The sequence below is a fragment of the Pristis pectinata genome, chromosome 7, assembly GCF_009764475.1.
Source record: "Pristis pectinata isolate sPriPec2 chromosome 7, sPriPec2.1.pri, whole genome shotgun sequence".
NCBI lineage: Eukaryota > Metazoa > Chordata > Chondrichthyes > Rhinopristiformes > Pristidae > Pristis > Pristis pectinata.
In genome coordinates, this window is record NC_067411.1 from 96,904,005 (window position 1) to 96,929,806 (window position 25,802).

The following is a 25,802-nucleotide window of genomic DNA, read 5'->3' on the forward strand; positions in this document are numbered from 1 at the left end:
CCAGCTGCCCCATGGAGAACCAGTCATAGCTGCATGTGTGTGTGTGTGGTGTGGTGTGTGTGTGTGTGTGTGTGTTGTGTGTGTGTTGTGTGTGTGTGTGTGTGTGTGTGTGTGTGTGTGTGAGAGTGCATTCTGGACTTCTGCACCTGTGCACTGCAGTGAGGAAATACAGAACTTGCTGAAGGACAGATGCAAGTGTTACCTCACATCTCTCCTGTGCCAAAAACAGCTCCATAACATTCTGAGCTTGGGGACAGCACGTATTTTATCGGATTCAAATGCTGGTTCACAAACAGTTTAAATTCACAAATTATCTATTTTTTAATTAGGAAAATCTTGCTTAGGCTCGGATGGAAAAGTGACATTTTCTCCCATTGTAATTAATCCAGCTTTCTCCTGGTAGGGGCACTCTAGACCACTGGCATCAAACCTACTTAAGTTAAATATAATGGGACTGGCAGCAACTGGACACAATACAAAATAAACAGTCTCATGGGGAAGTAGGCAGAGACTGATTTTTCACTGAGGCACAGTTAACACTATTGAAAGAGCTAGTCTAAATTTTCAATAATTGTCTATTATTATTGAACATTAAACTATATTGACAATTTGATGATTAACACTGCTTCATCATGTTCTAATCAGTTGTAATTTGTAATAATTTACCTGCACAAGAAAGCTTGCTCCATTTTGAAGGAATGCATTATTTCTTATTGGTAGCTTGAGGCTCATCTGTGACTGCCCCGGCATGAAGATGATACTATTTTTGCTGGAAACGTTTAGGACATCATCTTTTGCTTTGGAAAGATCCATGACACCAGCAGGCATGTACAGTACAGTGTAGTTCAGCTGCACAACCCCAACTGTTCCATTGTGCCTGCCAAAACTCAACGACAGAAACCGCCCAGCAAGGCTACTTCGATCTTCTGTTCCTCCATAGAATAGAAGCTAATTAAGCCATAAACATCATCACTGTCTTGGAATATAAAATATAATCTAAGCGAGAGAAAGTAAGGAAAAAACATAAATAGTTTTTATTCTCAATCATGGTCTACCTTAAATATTTAAAATCTAACATATTGGTGCATTATACCAAACCTACAGCTTGGAAACTGATACAAAAACAATTACCCAAGTATTCCTATCTCATAAGCATTGCAGAACATACAGGTACAAGTTATTTTCTACACTGGATTTAATTCTCAATGTTCACAAGTTGTTTCAAGAAAAGAGTGAGATCCATGCAGCAAATGAAGGTATTTGAACTAATACCTTACTTGTGGAAATGCACCAATATAGGGAGGTTTTCCTTGAACACCAACAGCACCATTAGAGTTCAGCATGCTAAATAGCACCAAAAGTTTGGTTCATGAGTTGAGAACCTAAATTCGTCTGCCCTTCCCCCAAACAATGGCAATAACTGGAAAAAAATCACTTTAATAGGCTCTCCAGCTCATGTTATTGAAGAAAGCATAACCCACAGTACTCAATGCAGGAGAGCGCTCCAGTGCAATTTTCCTTCGTCAATGTGTCACCAGTCAAATAAGACTCTAATCTGAAGCCCTGTGCATCTTCTCAGATGATCATTGGACAAAGAGCAGAAAAAAATTTCCAGGTGTACCTGTCAATCCTCCAGCAACACCTGTCAATCCTCCAGCAACACGCAACAGAGAACAGGTAATTATGTACCATTCTGCAACAGTAACTGCTTTCAAAAGTATTCTGCTGATTGTGAAACCCCTCTGGAATGAGCTGATGTTGTGAAAGCACTAAATAAAACAAAGATCTTTCTTTTATTTAAATTATCTATCCATCATCAAAAATTTGGTTGAAAGTATTTTATTTATTCTTTAGAGTATTGGGAAGAAAGCTGGAATAGGCCAGATCACACTGATGGACAGCCAACTGTCCCATAGAGAACCAATCATAGCTGCAGTGTGTGTGGTGTGTGTGTGGTGTGTGTGGTGTGTGTGCGTGCGTGCGTGCGTGCGTGCGTGCGTGCGTGCGTGCGAGTGAATTCTGAACTTCTGCACCTGTGCACTGCAGTGGATAGATGCAACTTGCTGAAGGTCTGATGCAAGTGTACTTCATACCTCTCCTGCGCCAGGAACAACTGAGCTCTGGGATAGCACGGATTTTGCAATGAGCCCATGAGCTTTACACCAGCATCTAGCATGGCCATATTTCATTAGAATGACATCATCAATATGGAAGTAAGGTATTTGCCTTTTTAGTTTAAATTAATGTAGGTGTTTTTTAATTGATTTACAGAAACAGATGCATTTTTCAATGAATTTATTTTTTAACTTTCTTTTAATTTTTTAAGTACTTCTTATCTATTTCCAAATGACTCTGATCATCAGAGACATTCAGAAACAATGGGAAAGGCCTTCTGACAGGACAAGTGGTGGCAGCGAAGCCACCAGGACATCATAAGCCATGCAGTCACTGGGCATTGACGTGGTCCCAAGCACTCACAAATGGCAACACAAGGCACAGACTAACTCAAACACAACCCAGCCCACTGTATGAGAACCAGAAGATGCAAACACATTAACTTACAGCCTGAAACATAAACCATGTTTCGCGTTTCCACAGATGCTGCCTGACCTGCTGAGTGTTTCCAATCAAAAGGTTTTTTCTGATTTTCAAGAGTTTTAATAAACTTACTTGCATGGGTTCATCCAGTTCTGCTCCTCCTTTTATTGTACTGTTTAACAGCTGGAAAAGATAAAGCTTCTGCTTCTCAGGTATATTATCATTAACAATGGTGAGGGGCACAAGAGCCATCATTTGCCCTTCCACAAGTTCCAGAGTGCCTGAAGATGGCTTGAGGTCTTCAGTGACAGCTGAAGAGTCATTACCACTCCTTGAAATAATCCAATCCACTGAGATGTTACCATGTGCCCCTCCATTCCTTACAATAGTAATTCCATCAAACCTGTAACCAGAAGATACACAGGGATAGATTATTACTTGGATTAAGGATCACTGTATTGTATGGGCATCTGAAATTTGTCAAAGTTTCAATTTAATTTCTTAGCCACTACTTTCTGTTGCCGGGACTTGAGTACCTGAGTTACACAGATAGGTTGAATAGATTAGGACTTTATTCCCCTGGAGTGCAAGAGGAATGAGGGGAGATCTTACAGAAGATTACAAAATTATGAGGGGTATAGATAGGGTGAATGCATGCAGGCCTTTTACCCCTCAGGTTGGGTGAGACTAGAACTAGAGGGTCATGGGTTTAGGGTGAAAGGTGAAATACTTAAGGAGAATCTGAGTGGGAACTACTTCACTCAGAGGGAGGTGCGAGTGTGGAACGAGCTGCCAGCGGAAGTGGTGGATGTGGGTCAAATTGTAACATTTAAGAGAAGTTTGGATAGGTACATGGATGAGAGAGGAATGGAGAGCTATGGTCTGGGGTGCAGGTAGATGGGACTAGGCAGAAAATCAGGCTGGCATGGACTGGATGGGCCAAAGGGCCTGTTTCTGTGCTGTAGTGCTCTATGACTCCATGACTTATGAGTGCTTTAACAATATGGATTAACCATATAAAATCCACAGAAAAATAATTTACTCCTGACTTCTGAAAGACTACCAAAGATTTTTCCCGGTAACTTTGGATTCATATATCAACCCCAAACTTCACTGTGCACAACCCAATCTTTCAGAATCCCAAACTGATTCTCAACTACTCTCCAAACCTTCTGGGCTGAATACAAATCCAGCACTTCTTATTCAAAATTATTGCATGCTCCTGTTTTTGTTGTTTATAACATCAACCTTCCACTACTAATACCCTTATTAAAAATCCTGCTTCCAAAATCCAATTATTATAGTGTCCACATCAATATCACGATTGTCCCAGATGTTCAAGCTTACTGTCTGCCTAATTTGGGCATCCTTTCTTCTGCCCGATGAAGCTCTCATAAACCAACTTTCCACATCTAAACCTACCCACTGATTCTCCAGCAATGGCTTATTTTCACGCTTCAATTCCACTACTGGTAAACTTATCCATCAGTCACCTGACCCTGCCCTCTCTCCTTCCTTCTACATTGATAAGATTTCTTTATTAGTCACATGTACATCGAAAACACACAGTGAAATGCATATTTTGCGTAGAGTGTACTGGGGCAGCCCGCAAGTGTCGCCACGCTTCCGGCGCCAACATAGCATGCCCACAACTTCCTAACCCGTACGTCTTTGGAACATGGGAGGAAACCGGAGCACCCGAGGAAACCCACATAGACACGGAGAGAACGTACGAACTCCTTACAGACAGTGGCCGGATTTGAACCCGGGTCGCTGGCACCGTAATAGCATTACGCTAACCGCTACACTACCGTGCCCGCCTGCATCTCAGTTTCTACCTTCAAACCCACGTGGAGGCCCTCTTCATACAAGTCTCTGTCCATTCAAGGTCCACACATTATGTGAGCAATGACTTATCCAGCTTAAGTGGACATTGATAGGTAAATAAGCACTTGAATTCAGGATGATGATTCAGAATGATGGCAACAACTCAATATACAATTAACTAAATAAGCAATGAAAACAACATCACCAGCTTATTGAACAATATAAAATACCTTCAATATGTCAGAGAGCAAACTAAATGGTGGTGTTCTTATTATTTGGGAAAGTGTACCATTGAAAAAGAAAATCATCAGTAATTGCAGTTCACTGAGGAAACAACCCCTCATATTCCGTCTTGGTTAGTCTCCAACCTGACGGCATCAAATATCGATTTCTCTAAATTCCGGTAACCACTCCCCCTCTTTGGTTTTCCCTTATCCCTCTGGCCCCATTACCCCTTCCCTTTCCCCTCCCTCACCCGCACGACCGGCCCCTCACCCACACCTTCCTCCCTCTGGTTCCCTGCCTCCTTCCCTTTATTCCATGGTCCACTGTCCTCCTCCTATCAGATTCCATCTTCTTCAGCCCTTTGGCTCTTACACCTATCACCTCCCAGCTTCTCACATCGTTCCCACTCCCCACCCATCTACCTACCCTCCCTCTCACCTGGACTCACCTACCACCTGCCAGCTCGTGATCTTCCCCTTCCCCCCTCCTTTCATTCTGGCTTCTGCCCTCTTCCTTTCCGGTCCTGATGAAGGGTCTCGGCCAGAAACATCGACTGTTCATTTCCTCCATAGATGCTGCCTGACCCACTGAGTTTCCTCTAGCATTTTGCATGTGTGCTACAGTCACTACAACTTGATTAATAATTACTTTTAAAAAAACCCACTGCAAACAAAGAACAAAACTGTGCAAAGTAATAGGAGAAGCCATAGCAAAGTGACACAATATGATACACCCTACCCTTGTTATCATGTCTTCATCAATAACAACTTCTGTGCTAAAAGATTGCTGTTAATTGACAGAACTCCATGGGGTTTGTCATTTGGCTCAATAATAATCTGAACTTTGCTGGGACTAAGCAGCACCGCATCTCCTTTTATTGTATCTTCAAGTAAAGCAACCTGAAATGACCTCTGCAATTTCAGGGATAGAATCATTAATAATCTGAAACTTCAGATTTATTTCATAAACATATGGAGGGAAAATAATGGTCACATTTGCTGGAGATCAATAAAATCGTGCTGTAACAATGCATTGGCAGAACTGTTGCCAGTTACTATCTGGTAATTAACGGAAATCAGAACATCATCAGAACCAATTATTTTTCCATCTTGGTCCCTGCCCCGAATGACCGGTACGGTAATCACACCAACTGTCTCAGACACGGTGTACACTGCTTGTGCAAATCGTAGTGGACAATCATTTTTGTTGATTTCAAGTTGAAAACTACTTTGCGTAGAGTCAATTTCAGCTCCTCCCTACAACACTCGTCAACTGGACAGTGAAAACTTCATCGTTTTCAGGAATCTGGAAGAGAAAGAAAGTAATAGACTTGGATATAGAGCAGGTACATTAGGAAGGATTTAGTTGCTTTATCTTGTGAATATGATCATAGATGACCTGGATATTAATGGAATAGCATTCCTCTCCATCCACAAACACCAGAGGCATTGATGATCAGCACATGCCTTCCATTTAAGAACATCTGCAGCGGGGAAAAATGATGAAAGACTTCCCATTGTGAAACTGCTTAATGCTTACCCATCCTTTGGGTGGTAAGAAGCAGGAGCATTCAGGAAAGCTTCCAATTATTCACAAATAAGCTGGTACAATTTGTGCCAGAATAAAATTTTTCATTTTTGTTTTTGGACAATGCATACCAGCTATTTCCCTTACATTAAGACTGGATTCAATCACTTATAGGAGATGAAGAAGATACACCAGGCTACAAGTGTACATAGTGGGCTTCACTGCTACAGTTAGCTACAGTTAGGATTAAAATAGGAAGCTGAGCTGAAACTGATAAGTTTATTTGAAATGCAATGATAGGAATCCTACTACAATGTACAAGTATGATGTGTGATAGGACATAGATTCATTTGGCATTGAAATGTAGAGCCTGGTTTTCTTACGCCTCTTTGAAAAATTAGACTCCAATGTGTTTACAAATTTATCCTCGAAGCTCTATTGTTAACACAAAATAATCAGTGAGAAAAGCCTGCAACCTCTGTAAAAGAGTGGTCAGCTGCCACACAGAAATGTGAGGAGCAGTATTAATAATCAATTAGAATAGAATAGATTACAACTCTGACTAGAACCAGTTAAACCTACCAAAGAGAGCAAATCCAGCTCCCCAATTTTTTAGATGATTCCAGTACAATGCATATTTTTCACTAAGAAAGGTATAAGGGGTATGTCAGGGGTAAGTTTTTTTTTTACACAGAAAGTGGTGGGTGTGTGGAACACACTGCCGGCGGAGGTTGTGGGGGCAGATATATTAGGGACATTTAAGAGACTCTTAGATAGACACAAGAATGATAGGGAAGTGGGGAGCTATGTGGGAGGGAAGGGTTAGATAGATCTTAGAGCAGGATAAAATGTCGGCACAACATCGTGGGCCGAAGAGCCTGTCCTGTGCTGTAGTGTTCTATGTTCTAATGATAACAGAAGGAATGTTGCTCAAAAACAGCTTCAACTGCATAACACATTTGACTGACTTCCTGTGTCTTCTGTTTTAATAAAGAGGATTAATTTATTTTAATTAAGTTAACCTCTGTTTAAATACAAAGCAGATGGAGGAGTACCAATTGAGCATTGCAAGCATTCATCTGCTGTAACCAGAAACAGGAATGTTATGCTTTATATATGTTTGATTCTTAAAGCCTGTTCATCTACTTCTTGCCCTGTGTCAACACAATCAGCAAAGGAGATCAGAAAAGCTGCCATGAACCCTGCTTCTCCAAGGGCACTGGTTTCATCACCAGTTCTCCAGCAAAATGCTGAAAATGTTTGCCATGACAAGGCAATGGCCCAATGAAAATACATCAGTGCTTGGAAATTCAGTTACAAAAAGCAGTTTTTTCTGTCAGCATTATGCAAGTTTTGCAACTGGATCCCCACCCCCCTGAGTAAACACAATAACAACCTATGTCGTTTCACACCACTCGGAAAATTTCACCATGCACTTTCTGTCATGAATCACCTTTGCAATCCAATTGAATATCTTTATCAGTGCCAAATATTGTAACTCCATTCCCCATTTAAACACACGTTCTGGAGCACAGCACTGGAACTTGGAGCATGATTCACTAACATGCCTTTCGCTTGACACTCCCAACAGTCATACTCCATGGGCACTGAACAGGAAGACCTGCAGTTAAGTGAATTGCTTATCTACGTCTTTGGGTCCTCACCACAGGTTTAAAACAAGCTCCTGCTGACAAACACCACCCAATCTCCAGGAGCCCCCATCCAAATCTCCTGCACCTCACTTTGCTGCTAGTTCTAACTATTCCTGCCTTTGCCGCCAATCCTGATATAATCTAATGACACCATCCTTCACTCTCACTCCTTCCAAGTAACCTGACAGTTCTAAATCCTTGTCTCACCTGTCTAGGCTAATTGCCACACCGTCAACCCCAATTCCACTACCCCATTCCACAACAGTTCAGGCCTCCATTTACTCCCCCACAACTCCTTGAACACACCTGAGCAGCATTCACTATCTTCCTCTCACCCACACTCAAAACCTATCTTCTGAGCACCTTCCACTCTCCCATCTCTCACCATCAGCAGCCTATCTCCCCGTCACAACCACATGCCTGATTTAAACAGGGACCGTGATCTGCTGAGGAAGCTAAGCTGCATAGCTTAATTTCCATAGAGAAGTTTGCAAGAGACTGGGCACTGCATTAAGGAAATTTGAAGCTGTAGCAAATGGCCAAAATTTCACTGACACCCTTCTATCTACATCATTCGAGCATACCCAAATTAGAATTCCTAGGCATTGGCATGTCTAAGAAGAGAGATTTTTAAAACTATTTTATAAAATTATTGTGTAGCTTTTTTAAGCGTCAAAGAACCACAAACAAATTCCTCAACACTAAACTATAACCAAGATCAGCGTATCCAGTTTTTAATTGAGCTTGTAAACACTGAAGCAGAATCTGCCAGAATTACAGCAGCAGACTGTAGCTCCTGGGGCATTGGGTTCCAAATACATGGCAGAGAGTCATTTCAATCAGTGAAGAATGTTCACTCTTTGTGTTCTTCAGGACTGTGTCTCTCACCTGATCATCTAAAATGGTAAGGTTATAATCTATCACTGCTCTCCCAGGAGGAAGAAGAATTGTTCCCTTTGCTGGACTGATGTCTTCCTCTGCAGAATTTGGACCTGCTGTAATCTGCCAATGGAGTCAAAAATAAAACAATTGTAAATAATTTACTTAGATTTTACACACATGAAGATATATTTCAAGAAGATGACATCACAACTGATAACAGATCTGCTAACATCCAGCAGATAACTGTGGACTGAATGGAGTTGTTCTGCGACATCAGGTCTCACCAATGTAGAAAGACATGAGCATTATGAACAGCAATTACAGTGCACTAAAGTTAAAGTAAATCACTGCCCCAAATGAAAAGAACGCTTGGAGCCCTGGACAAGGGGTAGGGAGAAGTGAAAAGAAAAGGAATTACATCTCCTCTGGAAGGCACTGTATGAAATTGGAATTGGTTTGTTATTGTCATTTGTACCATGGTACAATGAAAAACTTGTCTTGCATACCGTTCAAACAGGTTAATTCATTAAACAGCGCATTGAGGTAATACAAGGTAAAACAATATAGAATGCAGAATAAAGTGTCACAGCTACAGAGAAAGTGTAGTGCAGGTAGACAATAAGGAGCAAGGTCACAACAAGGTAGATTGTGAGGTCAAGAGTCCATCTTATCGTACTAGGGAACCATTCAACAGTCTTATAACAGCGGGATAAAAGCTGTCCTTGAGCCTGGTGGTACATGCTTTCAGGCTTTTGTATCTTCTGCCTGATGGGAGAGGGGAGGAGAGAGAATGACTGGGGTCTTTGATTATGCTGGCTGTTTTACTGAGGCAGTGAGAATTGTAGACAGAGTCCATGGAGGGGAGGCTGGTTTCCATGATGTGCTGGGCTGTGTCCACAACTCTCTGCAGTTTCTTGCAGTCCCAGGCAGAGCAGTTGCCGTACCAAGCCGTGATGCATCCAGGTTGGATGCTTTCTATGGTGCATCGATAAATGCATCATATGAACAGGAATAGTTATTGACGGAGATGAAGGAATTGACTAGAGTGTCCCTGAGGAAACCTGCCCTTCACAATGCAGAAAGGAGAACGGAGGAGAGGTAGATGCGTGCGAAAGGAGATTCACTTTGGAGGTGATAGATGTGGCTGATTGGATATGGAGACCGGCAGAGGCAGAAGTTGGGAACAATGGGAATACTCTCCTGGCTCTGGAAGGGATGAGAAGATGTGAGAACAGCAGTGCAGGAATTGGAATTGGCACCGTGTTTCACTCCTCCAACCATCTGCTCATCATGCAGATCTCTGGCATCAGCTCCACATTCAAATCTTTACATTTTGATGCTGACCCCCTCCGACTCGCACACTTTTGTTCTGGTTATTTTATAAACTTTGTATTGACCTTACTGATTTGGGTTCAGTTTTGATTAGACAGATTGACCATATAAACTATTTATGGTTCTGGGTCTTTTTTGCAGTGTCACCTATGATAACAATACTTGTGGAGTGGTGTGCTGCCCTTCCTACGAGCATACTTGACATTTGTCCACTTAATCTGCACATGTACAACCCATTCATCTATTCTTTGCATCTGTTCAACCCATTCACATGTTCAGTCAACACATTTCCCATCTGATTCCACTGCCTCTCCTGCATCAGTAATATCTGAAAATATAGCCAGCTCATTTTGTTTCTTCTGAAACCAAGTTATCAATGCAAATTAGAGGAAGTCGTGCCACCAGCAGCAATCCATAAAGCATCTTGTTGGATTATATAGAGACACAAGAGAGACGCAGATGCTGGAAATCTGAAGCAACACACACAAAATGCTGGAGGAACTCAGCGGGTCAGGCAGCATCTGTGGAGGGAAATGGATAGTCAACGTTTCAGGCCGAGACCCTTCATCTGGACTGGAAAGAAAGAGGGCAGAAGCCAGAATAAGAAGGGTGGGGGGAGGGGGAGGAGCATGAGCTGGTGGATGATAGGTGAATCCAGGTGAGAGGGGGAAGGTAGCTGAGGTGAGGGGGGGGGGGAAGGTACATGGGGGAGGAATAACCTACCTACCTTCCCCCTCTCACCTGGACTCACCTATCACCTGCCAGCTCGTGCTCCACCCCTCCCCCCACCCTTTTATTCTGGCTTCTGCCCTCTTTGGTCTCGGCCCGAAACGTCGACTATTCATTTCCCTCCATAGGTGCTGCCTGACCTGCTGAGTTCCTCCCGTAATGTGTGTTTTGCTGTTGGATATATAGTGTAAACATGGATTTTTAAAATGCAACAAACAGGGAATGTCACGTGTTTAAATTTCCAAAAGAGCTTAATATATTACCACAGAGAGATGTCTGAAGGACAGAAAATAGAGAATTCATTAAAAAAAAAGCACCAATTCAACTTTGGACACTTGAGACAAACGCAATCCATCAAAGCAGCCAAACATCAAAACCAGAACACAATGCTCAGCTGCTACTTTAGATGCTCATTTACCACACGTACAGTTTGAATTTTTCAGTTTCTCAGTTCTTAAGCTCATGAAACTGAGTATCTTTTGTTTTCTACCATTTAACCAACTCTACATTTGTACCCAAATGTGCGTCACTTTCCCGTCAGTCAGGAGCTCACGAGTTCCAGCCCCACTCAAGAACTTGAGTACATCATCTGGACGAAAGTCTTTGGTGTAGCCTTGGAGGCAGAAGGACATAAAAAACAGAAGCAGGAGTAGACCATGAAGCTCGCACCTGCTCTGTTAAATCTACATTAAGGTGCTTCCAAGGCAAATAGATATTATCACAATACACTCTGTTCCTTCATCTGGCTTATTATTATAGATCGTAAATAGCCAAACGGATTGTCAGGAAAGGAATTCTGTCATCCCTATCCATTTTGGTCTATATGTATCCAAGACGCACAGCAACGTGGTTGACTCTTAACTCAGTCAGTGACAACTTGGCTCGAGTCAACCTTTATGACATTTCACCAGTAACAGTCTATTTATTTGTCTTCTGTCCTTCAACCATCCACTATTCATGTTATTCCTCCAATCCCTTCTGTTTATATTTTATGAGTCGCATCTCTGTCAAATGTTTTTTTAGATGAGCTGCCAGAGGAAGCGGTTGAGGTGGGTGCAATTGCAACATTTAAGAGGAGAGGGGCTTGGAGAGTTATGGGCCAAACATGGGCAGCTGGGACTAACAGGGAGGATGCTGTGGTCGGCATGGACCGGTTGGGCCGAAGGGCCTGTTTCCGTGCTGTATTACTCTATGACTCTAAAAACATAGATACTATTCTAGTGGTTTCCCCCTTCATCTACACTGCTGCAATGTGCCTGTTAAAATTGGAGGGCATGGTAACTTTACAGTTAAATTACTGGATTATTATCCAGAAGCCTGAAATGTTGATGTGGAAACACAAGTTTGAATCCCACCAGTACAAGTTGTGGGAACCAGGGGGAAAAAAAAAAATCAGGACACACAAGAAAGACTGCAGCTGCTGTAAATCTGGAGCAACACACAAAATGTTGGAGGAACTCAGCAGGTCAGGCAGAATCTACGGAGGGAAGTGGACAGTCAACGTTCCCAGTTGCTGGGCATTTCAATTCCACTTCCCATTCCCACACCAATACGTCTGTCCACAGCCTCCTCTACTGCCAAGCTGAGACTTGACGTAGATGAGCGGAACAGAAACCTCATATTCTGCCTTGGTAGTCTCCAACCTGACAGCATCAACATCGAGTTCTCTAACTTCTGGTAACCACTCTCCTCTGTTCCCTCCCTTATCCCTCCAGCCCCATCACCCCTTCCCTTTCCCCTCCCCTCCCTCTCAATCTGCCCGTCATCCACACATCCCTCCCTCCAGTTCCCCTCCTCACCTCCTTCCCTTTATTCCATGGTCCACTGTCCTCTCCTATCAGATTCCATCTTCTTCAGCCCTTTGTCACTTCCACCATCACCTCCCAGCTTCTTAAATCATTCCCTCTCCCCCCGCCGCTCCTGGACCCACCCATCATCCACCAGCTCTTGCTCCACCCCTCCCCCCGCCCTTCTATATGGGCCCTCTCCCCTCTTTCTTTCCAGTCCTGATGAAAGGTCTCACCTCAAGAAGACAGCATCAAGAAGGACCCTCACCATCCGGGACATGCCCTCTTCTCGTTACTACCATCAGGGAGGAGGTACAGGAGCCTGAAGACCCAAACTCAACAATTCAAGAACAGCTTCTTCCCCTCCGACATCAGATTTCTGAACGACCCACAAACACTACCTCATACTTTTTTTTTGCACTATTTATTTAGTTCTGTAATTTATAGATTTTGTGTCTTTGCACTGTACTGCTGCCGCAAAACAACAAACTTCACGTTATATGTCAGTGATAATAAATCTGATTCTGACCCTAAACGTCGACTGTTCATTTCCCTCCATGGATGCTGCCTGACCTGCTGAGTTCCTCCAGCACTTTGTATGTTGCTCAAAAAAAATCAGATTGTCAGTAAGGAATTCTGCCATCCTTATCCACTTTGGTCTACACGCGTCCCAAGAGCCACAGCAACGTAGTTCACTCTTATCTGCTATCAGTCAGTAACAATGTGGAATGAATGGTAAACACTGGGATTGCCAGCGATATCCGTATTGTGTGAGAAAATAATCAATCATAAATAGATCCTCAAAAATTCTGTTAGATTTGTTTAGGAAGACTTTGGTGAAAGGAATTAAATGCTGCATTGTTGGAGGTGCTACCTTTAAGATCTTTTGATTAAACTAAGGTGCCATAGTCTGTCCAAGGCAGCTCCAATTCTAGTGGAAATAATATTCAAACACCGTATCAATCCAGAGAGCAAAATCATGAAACTAATCAATATTTAAGCCGGGTGACTGCCCAGTCACAAATGTTGTTTTCTATTTGATTAACTAATTTAGGTCAGCTTATGGCACTCAACCGAATGCTGGGTTCTGGTATTAAGCCAGATGAAATGAAGTAATTTGATATCCCTTACCTCAAAGGTCACAGTTATGGTCCCATAGGTTCCTTTCTTTCTGATTAGTTTAAGCGGGACAAGTTCTTTTCCCTCCCTTGCCTCACTGACAATGATTATGGAAGACTGTGGGTGAGACAGAAAATATTATTTCAGCAATATACTCCCCTGCATGAATAACGCTGACAGATTAATAACCCTGACAACATCAATCTCTCACAGACAAATCTAATCTGTAAAACCCTTCAGCAAATTGTTTACATTCCATGGGAAAGAAACTGCCAAAATCATCCAACTTTTTGAAAAAGATGCTGGGTTATAAATTTAGCAAATCAGACTTTAATATTAAAGGGCTAATGACAGAAATAACATTTGGATTGCCCATTAATTTCTGTGTTGATCTTTAATTCCCCATATTATTCATAAAAATCCTTGTAAAATTGAAATTTTCTTTGGGGCGGTTGTGAGATTCATAACTGACTCACAATATGAAGTTGGTTTGAATTAATCTGAGCATTAACAATTAAAGATTACATGTAATAAAAAAAGGATTGGGTCAGCGATTGATATTTACTCTTAACGTGAAGAAGAATTCAGCAAAGTAAGCATTTACACTGTGAAATATTCTGCACTCAAAGCACAAATGGAACGTTAAATTGCATCTATTTTAATGCAAGGAGCCTGACTGATCAGGCAGATGTACTTGGAGTGTTGATCAGCATAATAATAATATTGCAATCACTGAGACATGGTTGAAAGAAGGGCTGACAATTCTACATTCCAGGGTAGAGAAGCTTCAGGCATGATAGGCAGGAATGTAGAAGAGGAGGGAGCATTGCATTATTGATAAACGAGATCATCACTGCCGTAATGAGGGATGATATCTGAGAAGGCTCTTCAAATTAAGAGGAATAGATAGAGTGGACAGCCAGCGCCTCTTTCCCAAGACACCAATGCTCAATACAAGAGGGCATGGCTTTAAAATAATGGGTGGGAAGTTCAAGGGAAATATCAGAGGAAGGTTTTTTTTACCCAGAGAGTGGTTAGGGCATGGAATGCGCTGCCTGGAGCAGTGGTGGAGGCAGGTATATTGGTCAAATTCAAGAGATTACTAGATAAGCATATGGAGGAACTTAAAATAGAGGGATATGTGGGAGGAAGGGGTTAGATAGTCTTAGGTGAGGTTTAAAGGTCGGCACAACACTGTGGGCCGAAGGGCCTGTATTGTGCAGTACTGTTCTACGTTCTATATTAAATGAGGGCATGTGGGTAGAGCTTAGAAATTAAAAAAGGGCAATCACTTTGCTGGGATGTACTACAAGCTCCCCAAAAGTCAGCAGGAAATGCAAGGAGAATAGCATTCTAGCTGTATAGTAGCAGGGGATTTCAACTTCTCCAATATTAAGTGGAATCATCTTTGTGTGAAAGGGTTAGATGGGGTGGAATTTTTAAAGTGCACACAGGAGAGCATTGTGCGCTAGTATGTAGATAGTCCTACCAGGGATGGGGTAATGCTGGACCTAGTCTCAGGGAATGAAGCCTGGCAAATGGATTCAGTGGGGATAGTGACCATAACTCAGTAAGTTTCAAAGTAGTACAGAAAGGGGTAAGGATTGTCAGAAATTAAGTGTCCATAATGAAGAAGGCCAATTTCAATTATCATTGGACAGGACCTGGCAAATGTAGATTGAAAGCAGTTACTTGCAGTTAAATTGTGAAAGTTCAGGGCCAACATGTTTCCGTAAGGGTGAAGGGTAAGGACAGCAAGTCCAGGGAACTCACCAGGAATGTCAAGGAATATTGAGACTTTGAAAATGAAAAAAAAAGGACGCATATAGTAGGCATAGAGCACTGAGAACTGGGAAGGCTCTTCGAGTGCAGAAATTGGGAGGCCAAAGAGGGGTCACAAATATCACTGAAATGTGTTCAAGGAAAATCTCAAGGTATTTTATATGTATGTTTAAGAGCAAGAGGGTAACCAGGGAAAGAGTGGGCACATTAGGACCCAAAGGGGCAATTTGTGCGTGAAGCCAGGGGACGTGGACAATGTCTTAAAAGAATACTTTTCATCTGTATTCTCTCAAGAGAACATTGTAATTGGAGAGTTCACTTGGGGCAGTGAAAGTCCAGAGCATATTAAGTTAAAAAGTTAGGTGCCTTAGTGGGCATAAAGGTGGATAAGTCTCTCGGGGCTGATAAGATGTATCCCAGGCTGCTCTGGAGGGCAAAGGAGGAGATTGTTGGGGCCCTGATGGAGATACTTAAATCTTTGCTGGTCACATGTGAGGTGCAAGATGACTGGGTGACATCATCTGGTGCTTTTATTCAGCGATAAACCAGGGAATTATAGGCCAGTTAATCTAACATCAGGGTGAGGGAAATTATTGGAAAAAGTTGTGAGGGACAGGATAAAACTGCACTTGGAGAAACAGGGATTTATTCAGGATGGCTTTGTTTAGTGACGATCTTGTCAGACTAATTGAGTTTTTCCAAGAGGTAACAATATTTTGATGAGGACAGTGTGGTTTATGTGGTTTACTTGGACTTCAGTAAGGCCTTTGACAAGGTTCCACATCGAAGACTGTTCTAAAAGCGAGAGCCCATGGGATTCAGGATAAAATGTAAAATTGGATCCAAAAGTAGCTAGGTAATATTTGGTATTCGTATATTATTGTCATTTGTACCAAGGTACAGTGAAAAACTTGCCTTGCACACCGTTCATACAGATCAATTCATTACACAGTGCATTGAGGTAGTACAGGGTAAAAACAATAACAGAATACAGAGTAAAGTTTCACAGCTACAGGGAAGTGCATTACAAGTAGACAATAAGGTGCAAGGTCAAACAAGGTAGATTGTGAGGTCAAGAGTCCATCTCATCACATAAGGGAACTGTTCAATAGTCTTATCACTGTGGGATAGAAACTGTCCTTGAGCCTGGTGGTTCGTGCCCTCAGGCTCCTGTATCTTCTGCCTGATGGGAGAGGGGAGAAGAGAGAATGACCTGGGTAGGTGGGGTTTTTAATTATGCTGGCTGCTTCACCAAGGCAGCGTGATGTACAGACAGAGTCCAAGGAGGGGAGGCTGGTTTCAGTGACATGCTGGGCTGTGCCCACAACTCTCTGCAGTTTCCTGCAGTCCTGGGCAGAGCAGTTGCCGTACCAAGCCGTGATGTATCCAGATGGGATGCTTACAAGGTTTACAGAGGAAGAAGTTTTTCACCCAGCAGGTGGCTGCAATCTGAAATGCACTGTCTGAGAAGGTGGTGCTCTCATGCCATTTAAGAAGCATCTGTAAGAGCACTTATATCACCAAGGCTACAGAGCGACTGCTGGGAAATGGGATTAGTATAGATAAACTGACGCTCAGCATAGACATGGTGGACTAAAGGTGCCCGTTTCTGTACTGTACGAGAAGACATTGGCCTGCAGCACCCCAAAGGTTAAGTTCAGTTGTCATTTTTGTCTTTTAATATCTTCAAAGGAAGTTCCAAGTCACACAGCAACCTCACTTGGAAATACGTTTTCATTTTCTGAGAAGCACCTTTGCAAGGTTATTTTGGCAATACAACTCAACCTCTTCAAAAGACCCTGTGAGTCAATCTGTGAACTGTGGAAGCAGGATAATTTCAAACAGAGAATTTGAAAGATTATATGCATCTGTTTATTAATGTTAATAGAAAAAACAATATATATCAGTAAAGAATATTACCCCTATTCCCAATTTTAGTATAATTCAACAGTTTATAGTTCCACAGTACCTATGAAAATACTCCAAGACACTTACCTGAAGGTAGAAATGAGCTAAAAATGTTCCACATTGTTGTACAAGGTAATGAATACACGGTAAAAACTACAGTACCAAAAAATACTACAATGCATTCAGTTTCTTCATTGATTGCTGATAATACTTTGACTTGATGGAAGTCAAAAACATCAAATGTGTTTTAACAAATTTGGAACCAAGTTGTTAACATGCATTTCATGCTTTTTTTAAATCATCGTTTTACTTTCCTGCACCTGTCCTCCAAGCTAAATCCTGTTTATCTATTTTTCATCAGCATCATCATTCGGCTATATTATGCACTATAACACTCAATTAGATAATAATATGGGAAATCTATCAAAAGCATGCTGTTGGCAGACCCTGTCTCTTACTAGGAATATACTTTGAGGATTCCTGGCCACAAATTCTCCATCCATTAATCTGTTCTAATAATTACAAGCTAAAGAACATTCTGAAAATGCCAAACGTTTACAGAGGCTTAAAAGTATACTTACCATGTTGAAAGAAATAATTCCAAAGGCATTATCATTTGACAGAATGGTTACTCTGGCAATATTGGGAATTCCAAGCATAACATCTGAAAAGGATCCCTAAAGAGAAAGATACTGTTTTTATCTCCAGGTTTTGTGCATAATTCCAGTTGGACCAGTTCTCTTGAGGCACTTTCATATAGACAGTATGTTACATATTTTCAATTATGTGCTGCATTCTGATGCCATCAAAGATGTAACAGAAGAATTATATATCCCCAATGAGAGTGATTATAACAGTTCCAGGTTGAAAATTATTCCACATTTCCTACCTAATTTACAGCAATATTCAGTACAAACATATTAACTAAACTAAAAATACAGTTGCCAGACATATTTTGATGCATATTTTTCTTAATAGTGTTGTAATAATGAGGAGGAATGAAGTTTTGTTCGAAACCTTAAAATTTTTCATCATGTAAAACTTCTCCAGAAAGAAAGTGCTTTGGGCACCTTAGCTACATTAGGAACCCCAGTTAATAAGGAGGTCTTTTGAAACTCATTTATCATGATTTGACAATCTGTTTAAGACACCATGGCAATAAGAAACTAGGTATGAAGTATGCAGTTCTGTTTGAAAATGAAGTTTCCTCTCAGTCCAACGCCTTCATACGTAATCCTTTGACTTAAACGTTAAAAAGCGGAATTCTCTTCCTAGGTCCAGGTCAAAGGTCTCTACAATCCATTTCATGCAGCAAATTGAATGGTTGTGGGAAGATAAATACATTCCTTTTTTTAAAACTGGATGTATCAATGTAATATAACAATAATGTTCAAAAAAGCTTATCCACTAAACACATACTGTATTAAAATCCTTAATGATTATCGCACATTGAAAACGAGTGAAGGTAAAACATCTTACATGCTGTACTGAGATATAATAAGACATTTTGCTCAAAATCAATTCTCACAAATAAGGAAATTTTCTCCAGTGAACAGCAGAAAGTAAATTAATTACATCTGGACAAAAAAAAAATTTGGAATATTTTTGCCTCTGAAATAAAATATGAAATCTAGAGCAAGTGTACTAAGTGGATATTTTAAATGATATCGGACATTCTAAAAGAATAAGTGTATAGCTTCTTAAAAGAAATTATCTGGCCCATAAGCTCACAGGCACTGGTATAGGAATTATAACATACTGGTTAAAAGTCTACATATCTTCCATTTAAACATTGTTAATTTGAAGCTGCCATACTTGGACACAAGAACTCTTCGGTTTTAAAAATAAGGAATGAAAAGCATTTTGTAAGTATCTTTTAACATAAACGGATGTCTAACCTCAAATGTTAGAAAATATCTCAGGGGAAATGTTTACATATACATTAAAGTGAATAGGTACAAACCAAGTATTTAATTTGACTGCCAAAATATTACCCATATAATGTTTTGATCCTTTTAAAATATTCTGGACTCTATAAAATATTAAAGCCATAATAGTTGTTTCATTGATTTTGTTTCCTGAGCCCCATGAGAAATATTGGGGCTCTGCAGTTTGTGACTTATATTCAATTGATCCAAAGCCTGAACTTCATACCATCTACTCAGAACTCCATTATCAACAGTTTCCATAGCAACTTACTTAGCATCTTACTGTTCACACTCAACACCATTTAAATTTAAACGCGAATGATTTCATCTATGCCTTGAAATACCTGCAGTTGTAATTTAAATAAGATTTAGACTTCTAATATAAAGTGAGTTTCTTTTTATTCTCACAACACTGGAGAAAAGCAATTAAAAAATGCATCTGGTCATTTAACATTGAGATTTCAGTGACGATACACAAAAGCTTTTGTTTCATGTCTACTTAGCTTGAAACAGAATTTCCATTCATTTCTTTATTGCACTTCCAAAAATACTGATTGTATAACTGATCTCATGAAAAATAATTTTCATGATGTGCTTAGTGTTGCTAATTATTTTACTGTAACTTGGATTGTTATAAACTGTATTTCTTAAACTGGTTTTCCAAGTTCAGATGTTTTGAAGTGTTATTACGTGGAATATATTTTACAAATCAATGCTGTGGCACAAGGCTACACACTAGGGCAGTATACACATGGAATCTAAGCAACAAAGTCAACATTTCCAACCATTTATTAGTTGTGTATTTAAATAACCAGTATGCACTCTTATCATGCAAAACCTTGCACTTCGACTGCTAATTCATTAAATCTATCAATGTGTTTTTAACGGCACAATGAAGCTAAGATAATACTCATAGCAATTTTGTGTTTCCAATTTGACAACACTGAAAAATATCTTATACAATTATTTTTGTTTTAAATGTCACTGGCTGCGTTATGTAGAGAAACAGAGCAGCCATTTTATGACAGCCATGAGATGAATGGATGGTAAATATTTTTATGCATTCAGCCAGCTAGCTGGCTTCATGGAAAATCATCATAATACTCATGTGTCTCCAAACAAAACTAATACTCATGTGTCTCCAAACAAAACTACAAAAATACTGCTGAGTTTCCATTTCTCTTTCCTGGAAAGAAAACTCAAAAAATGATTTTATTGGTCACAGCATGTATGACGATTAATTAGAAGGAATTTTGGATAAATATTTAACTCTTATTTTACCACATATTGTTTTAAACCACACAATACCAAAGGCATCAGCACCAATCATGATGAAGGATGCTAGACACCAGCATGCGAGTGCAAATGATGAGCTAATGTGTTTGTTTCCATTTTCATTCACCTCTGCCTTCTTTCAGACGACTTTCAGCCAATGTGATTAATCAATTAACATCCTATAGCACTAGATATGCAGCAAAAACTACAGACCCAACAACATCCTGGCTGTGGTCTCAAAGGTGTGCCCAAGAACTAGGCACAACTCTAGCCATGCAACTCCAGTACACTGGTATCTCCTGACAATGCAGAAAATTGGCCAGGTGTGCCCCATATATAAAAACCAAGACAAATCCAACCCTAGCAGCACCATCCCATTCAGCTTACTGACAAATCATCAGCAGGGTGATGGAAAAAGTCCTCAACTGTGCTATTAAGCCCCATTTACTCAGTGGTTTTAACCTATGTATGGACAATTGGTTTGTATTCTGCTAGGATTATTCAGCGTCAGACCTTGTCACAGCCTTGCTCCAAACCTGAGCAAAAAAGCTGAATTCTAGACATGAATTAAGAGTGACTTCCCTTGAGATTAAGACAGCATTTTACCAAAAATAGCACCAAGGAGATAATTTAAATCAATAGAAATCAACTAATCATTGAAATCAATAGTTTATATCAATAAACTGATTGTGGAATTTAGGAAGGGGGTCAGGAGAACACACACCAGTCCTCATTGAGGGGGTCAGCGGTGGAAAGGGTGAGCAGCTTCAAGTTCCTGGGCGTCAACATCTCAGAGGAACTATCCTGGGCCCAACACATTGATGCAATCACAAAGAAGGCACGCCAGCAGCTCTACTTCATTAGGAGTTTGAGGAGATTTGGTATGTCACCAAAGTCTCTTACAAATGTCTATAGATGTACGGTGGAGAGCATTCTGACTGGTTGCACCACAGCCTGGTATGGAGCCTCCAATACACAGGATCGCAAGAGGCTGCCAAGGGTTATAGACTCAGCCAGCTCCATCGCATATACAACCCTCCCCTCCATTAGGACATCTTCAAGAGGCAGTGCCTCAAGAAGGCTGCATCTATCATTAAGGACCCTCACCATCCAGGACATGCCCTCTTCTCGTTATTACCATCGGGGAGCAGGTACAGGAGCCTAAAGACCCACACTCAATGATTCAGGAACAGCTTCTTCTCCTCCACCATCAGATTCCTGAATGATCCATGAACACTACCTCCTCATTCTTGTTTTATTGCACTATATATTTTAATAATTTATAGATTTTTGTCTTTGCACTGTACTTCTGCCGCAAAACAACAAATTTCACATCATATGTCAGTGATAATAAATCTGATTCTGATTCTGATTCTGAAGCAGGGCGAAAATCTCTCTACTAGTCTCCTACAGATCCCCGCTCTCCTCTCTCTTCCAGCCATTTGAACAGAATGTTTTGGGTATTTCCATTCGATTTGAGGGAGCAATCTTGTTGCAACTGTAACAAATGGCTTATCGCCATGAAGAACATTCCAACACACATCATACTTGGAATAGACTCAAAACCAAAATGAAGTTACCTGTAGACTTAGTGAGAAAACAAAAGTTTCATCTGCTTCCGGAAAATCATCATCCTTGACTGCGATATACACAGTTTTATTTGTCTCTGTAGTCAATAATCTGGCTGCAGCAGATGTGGCCTCAAAATCATCAGTATCTTCCCCTTGAAGCTATAAATATTTGCAATGAATACGTGAGATCATATCTTAGACTTCTAAACATGTACATATATAGAAATTTTTCAGAGGTTTTTAAATTGTCGTAGAAATGGTAACCTAATTATTAGATCAATGATCAAGATGAACTTCTACTCAACCATTATTTTATTCTATTAACATATCAAGTGTTGCCCAAAAATGTTATTAAATGCACAAGGCAAAAGTATGATTGCAGGATAGAAAAAAATTAAAAGATGGCAAAGTGGTGTGATGTATTAATATAACACTGAGATAACAGTCTGCATCATTATATGGTTCAGCAACAAAACTCTATTTCAAGGTCTTTTTGAAAAGATATTTTTTTTAATCTTAATTTGAATTCCTCAGGGGAAGCACAATCTGGGACAATTTGCTTTCCTACTTTTCCTTCATGAAAAAATATTTGATTACAAATTATTTGCGTTTGAAATAGTAAAACAGTCTGCCCAAGTAATAATGATGCTTCACAATGCTGTGCACTATATCATCATGGAAATAGCAACAACTCATCAAAGAGACATATCATGGGAATGGCCGATCGAGCTGATGCTGACCACTAACCACCCAATCACACTTATCCTACATAATCCCATCATATCAGGGCAGGCTCGGTAGTGTAGCAGTTAGTGTAACGCTTTACAGCGCCAGTGACCCAGGTTCAATCCCGGCCACTGTCTGTAAGGAGTTTGTACGTTCTCCCCATGTCTGCATGGGTTTCCTCCGGATGCTCTGGTTTCCTCCCCACATTCGAAAGACGTAAGGGTTAGGAAGTTGTGGGCATGCTATGTTGGCGCCGGAAACGTGGCAACACTTGCGGGCTGCCCCCAGAACACTCTACACAAAAGATGTATTTCACTGTGTGTTTCGATGTACATGTGTCTAATAAAGAGATCTTATCTTATCTTATCCTCACCACATTCCCATCAAATCCTCCTAAGTTCTACCACCAACCTGCACACCATGGCCAATTCATCGTGGGCAATTAACCGAACAACCCAGACAGCTTTAGGATAGGGGAGGAAACTGGAGCACCTGCAAGAAACGCACACTCACACACAAACTCCACACTATCAGCACCAAGAGACGGTACGGGGAGAGAATTTCAGGGCTTAGTGCAAGGCAGCTGAAGGCAGAGTCACCATTCAGGGATCCCAGAAATGGAAGAGCCTGTAGATGTCAGACAGTTGTAGGGTTGTTGTTAGCTACAGATACAGGGAAAGATGAAATGATGAAAGGGCTTAAAAACAAGATTGAGAATTTTAAAATCAAGACGCTTCCTCCAGTTGAAGTTAATACAAAGCAAAAAGAAGAATAATGGGTGAATTTATAGTAATTTTATGTCTTTAAACTGTACTGCTGCCGCAAAACAACACATTTCACAACATACAAGTCAGTGATAATAAACCTGATTCTGATACTTGTCAAGTCAGAAAGACAGGTAATGAAAATTAACAAATGCAGATGTTGGTCTTGCCCTATCAAAGATACTTCCGTTGCTCTATCCATCCCTACCCCTCCTTCTCTGCTACTGAAGACTAACTTGGTCTCTCCCTTTCCCAGTTCTGACTGTCTCAAACTTGAAAAGATAACCGCTTCTCTTTCCACAGATGCTGTCGGAACTAGTGAGTGTTTCTAGCATTTCCTGTTTTTATTTTAGTTCAAGCTTACTGTAAGTCAAGGTGTGAGGTTGGAACTACCAATGTCAAGTATGAGAACTTTGGCATCAAATGAACTGAGATAGTGCCAGAGATGTTCGGCAGATAGGTTTACGTGGTTTAGTGATGCAAGAGATATGGGGATTGAAGCAATTTGGGATCAAATAGGATATCAAGGTTGTATATCTGGTTCCATCTTACACAATAGCCAGGAGGGTACCATAACACACTTCACAACTTTAGATGTAATTATAAATGGTAACAAGTGCATCTCAGAGCATTTATAGTTGCATTCTTACACTATGATTCATGGCCTTCCTCTCGATTACTCAGGTCTTATTGGTAGTATATATTACGGGCTTAGAATAAAAGTTAAACTGTTGAATGGAGAGACAGGAATACTTTAATACTGATATTAAACCAAATGTAATCTATGCCTTGGATAAACTAGTCTTTTACATTTTTTTCTTTCTTCTTGAAAAGTCATGTAAGGCTTATGTATGAAAAATTATGCATGCATACACTGCGTACGGTACTTACCATAAATTTGTCATTTACCCTTTACGCTGACAACACCGTGTAACAATGCCAGCAGATTAAGATTATTTAAGGGAAGTCTGATAGTACTAAATAAATTATCAGCAATTGATAAATTTGTTCATACACCCATAAATATCAGAAAATACCATCTGAATTTAAAGATCAGCAGAGTTTAAAATGACAACTAATTTTTCATGTATTTGGGAATACATTTTCCCTATCATTTCAAACATTTAATTTCTGACATGTTAAGGCACAAAACCAAACGCATATATCTTAATCCCCAAAGCGCAGAGATTATCCTCTAGAAATAGATATACTTGACCAAGATAACACTAACTGTGAATGGATAACAATAGAAAAATTGAGCTTTGTGTAATGTTTCAATTTTGTAACTGGATCAAATTAAAATGAAAAGGAAAATCCATAGGGAGCCAGTCCGTATCACTTCTTTTGCTCTGCTGTAAAAAGTTAAACATTTTGATGAAGTAATCCAAACAGCCCAAATTTAGCATCGTGAATCTGACAAGAATTTACATGTATTCACATTTCAAGCTTAAATGTGCACTGGAACCCATTTAAAGAAAGCTTCCAAGGTAATGTCTTTGGATGGTTATTGTAATCTGACAGATGAAATTTTACAATGCCCGCTCAGTTTGAAATATTCTGCAGATGAGCCAGCTGAATCTCTTACAGTCACACTATGTATCTGTATGTATCTGTTAGAAAACAAAGACCGAACCAAACCAAATTAGAGAAATCTTCCAAAGGTTGTGCCATACTTTAATGTATGTATTCTTTACTAAAAATGCTAGAAGCAGAGATGATTTTCAAAAAAAGAACACAATTATTTTAATTCGCATGTTTGAATTATTACTTTATCACAAAATCACACTTTCTATAGTCTGCAGTAAATTCTGAATCTCTAATGTTTGGAAATAAGACCCTGAATGAAGGAATTTGAATTTACATTTACTTAGTTTTTGAATGTTGCAGTTTTTGTGTCTAAATATGAAACAATATTCTGGGAGGGCAATGGCAACGTATAAAAAACTGGCCTGGAGTTTATAGAAAGGCCATGCATTTCAACAAATACTGCCAATATAAAGAGAATATCATGTACAATTCTTATTGAGAGTTGAATTGTGAGCTACTATTCAATTATTTTCTGCTCTTTAACAATTAGAAGATTTCTCATAGTCTCGAGATCAACTGGTTTATACAACATGCAGCATTACTGATAACTCAATTTTCAACTGACTTTTGTCAATACATTATTTAATCACTTCACAGACACTTGATAGTACACAAAGGAACAATAAATGTTTTGAAGTCCTGT

The 25,802-nt window shown here is 40.2% G+C and overlaps 1 protein-coding gene across 1 annotated transcript in view; it reads right to left on the reverse strand.

Moving 5' to 3' along the window:
• adgrv1 (adhesion G protein-coupled receptor V1) overlaps positions 1 to 25,802 on the reverse strand; it is a 249,447-nt gene that overhangs the window by 203,145 nt on the left and 20,500 nt on the right. The window contains exons 3-10 of the mRNA XM_052020663.1: positions 22,092 to 22,241; positions 17,890 to 17,985; positions 13,631 to 13,735; positions 8,658 to 8,771; positions 5,646 to 5,846; positions 5,359 to 5,501; positions 2,671 to 2,941; positions 667 to 948 (exon numbers count right to left, since the gene is read on the reverse strand). Coding sequence (XP_051876623.1) covers positions 667 to 948; positions 2,671 to 2,941; positions 5,359 to 5,501; positions 5,646 to 5,846; positions 8,658 to 8,771; positions 13,631 to 13,735; positions 17,890 to 17,985; positions 22,092 to 22,241 — 1,362 coding nt within the window. The remainder of the gene's footprint in view (positions 1 to 666; positions 949 to 2,670; positions 2,942 to 5,358; positions 5,502 to 5,645; positions 5,847 to 8,657; positions 8,772 to 13,630; positions 13,736 to 17,889; positions 17,986 to 22,091; positions 22,242 to 25,802) is intronic.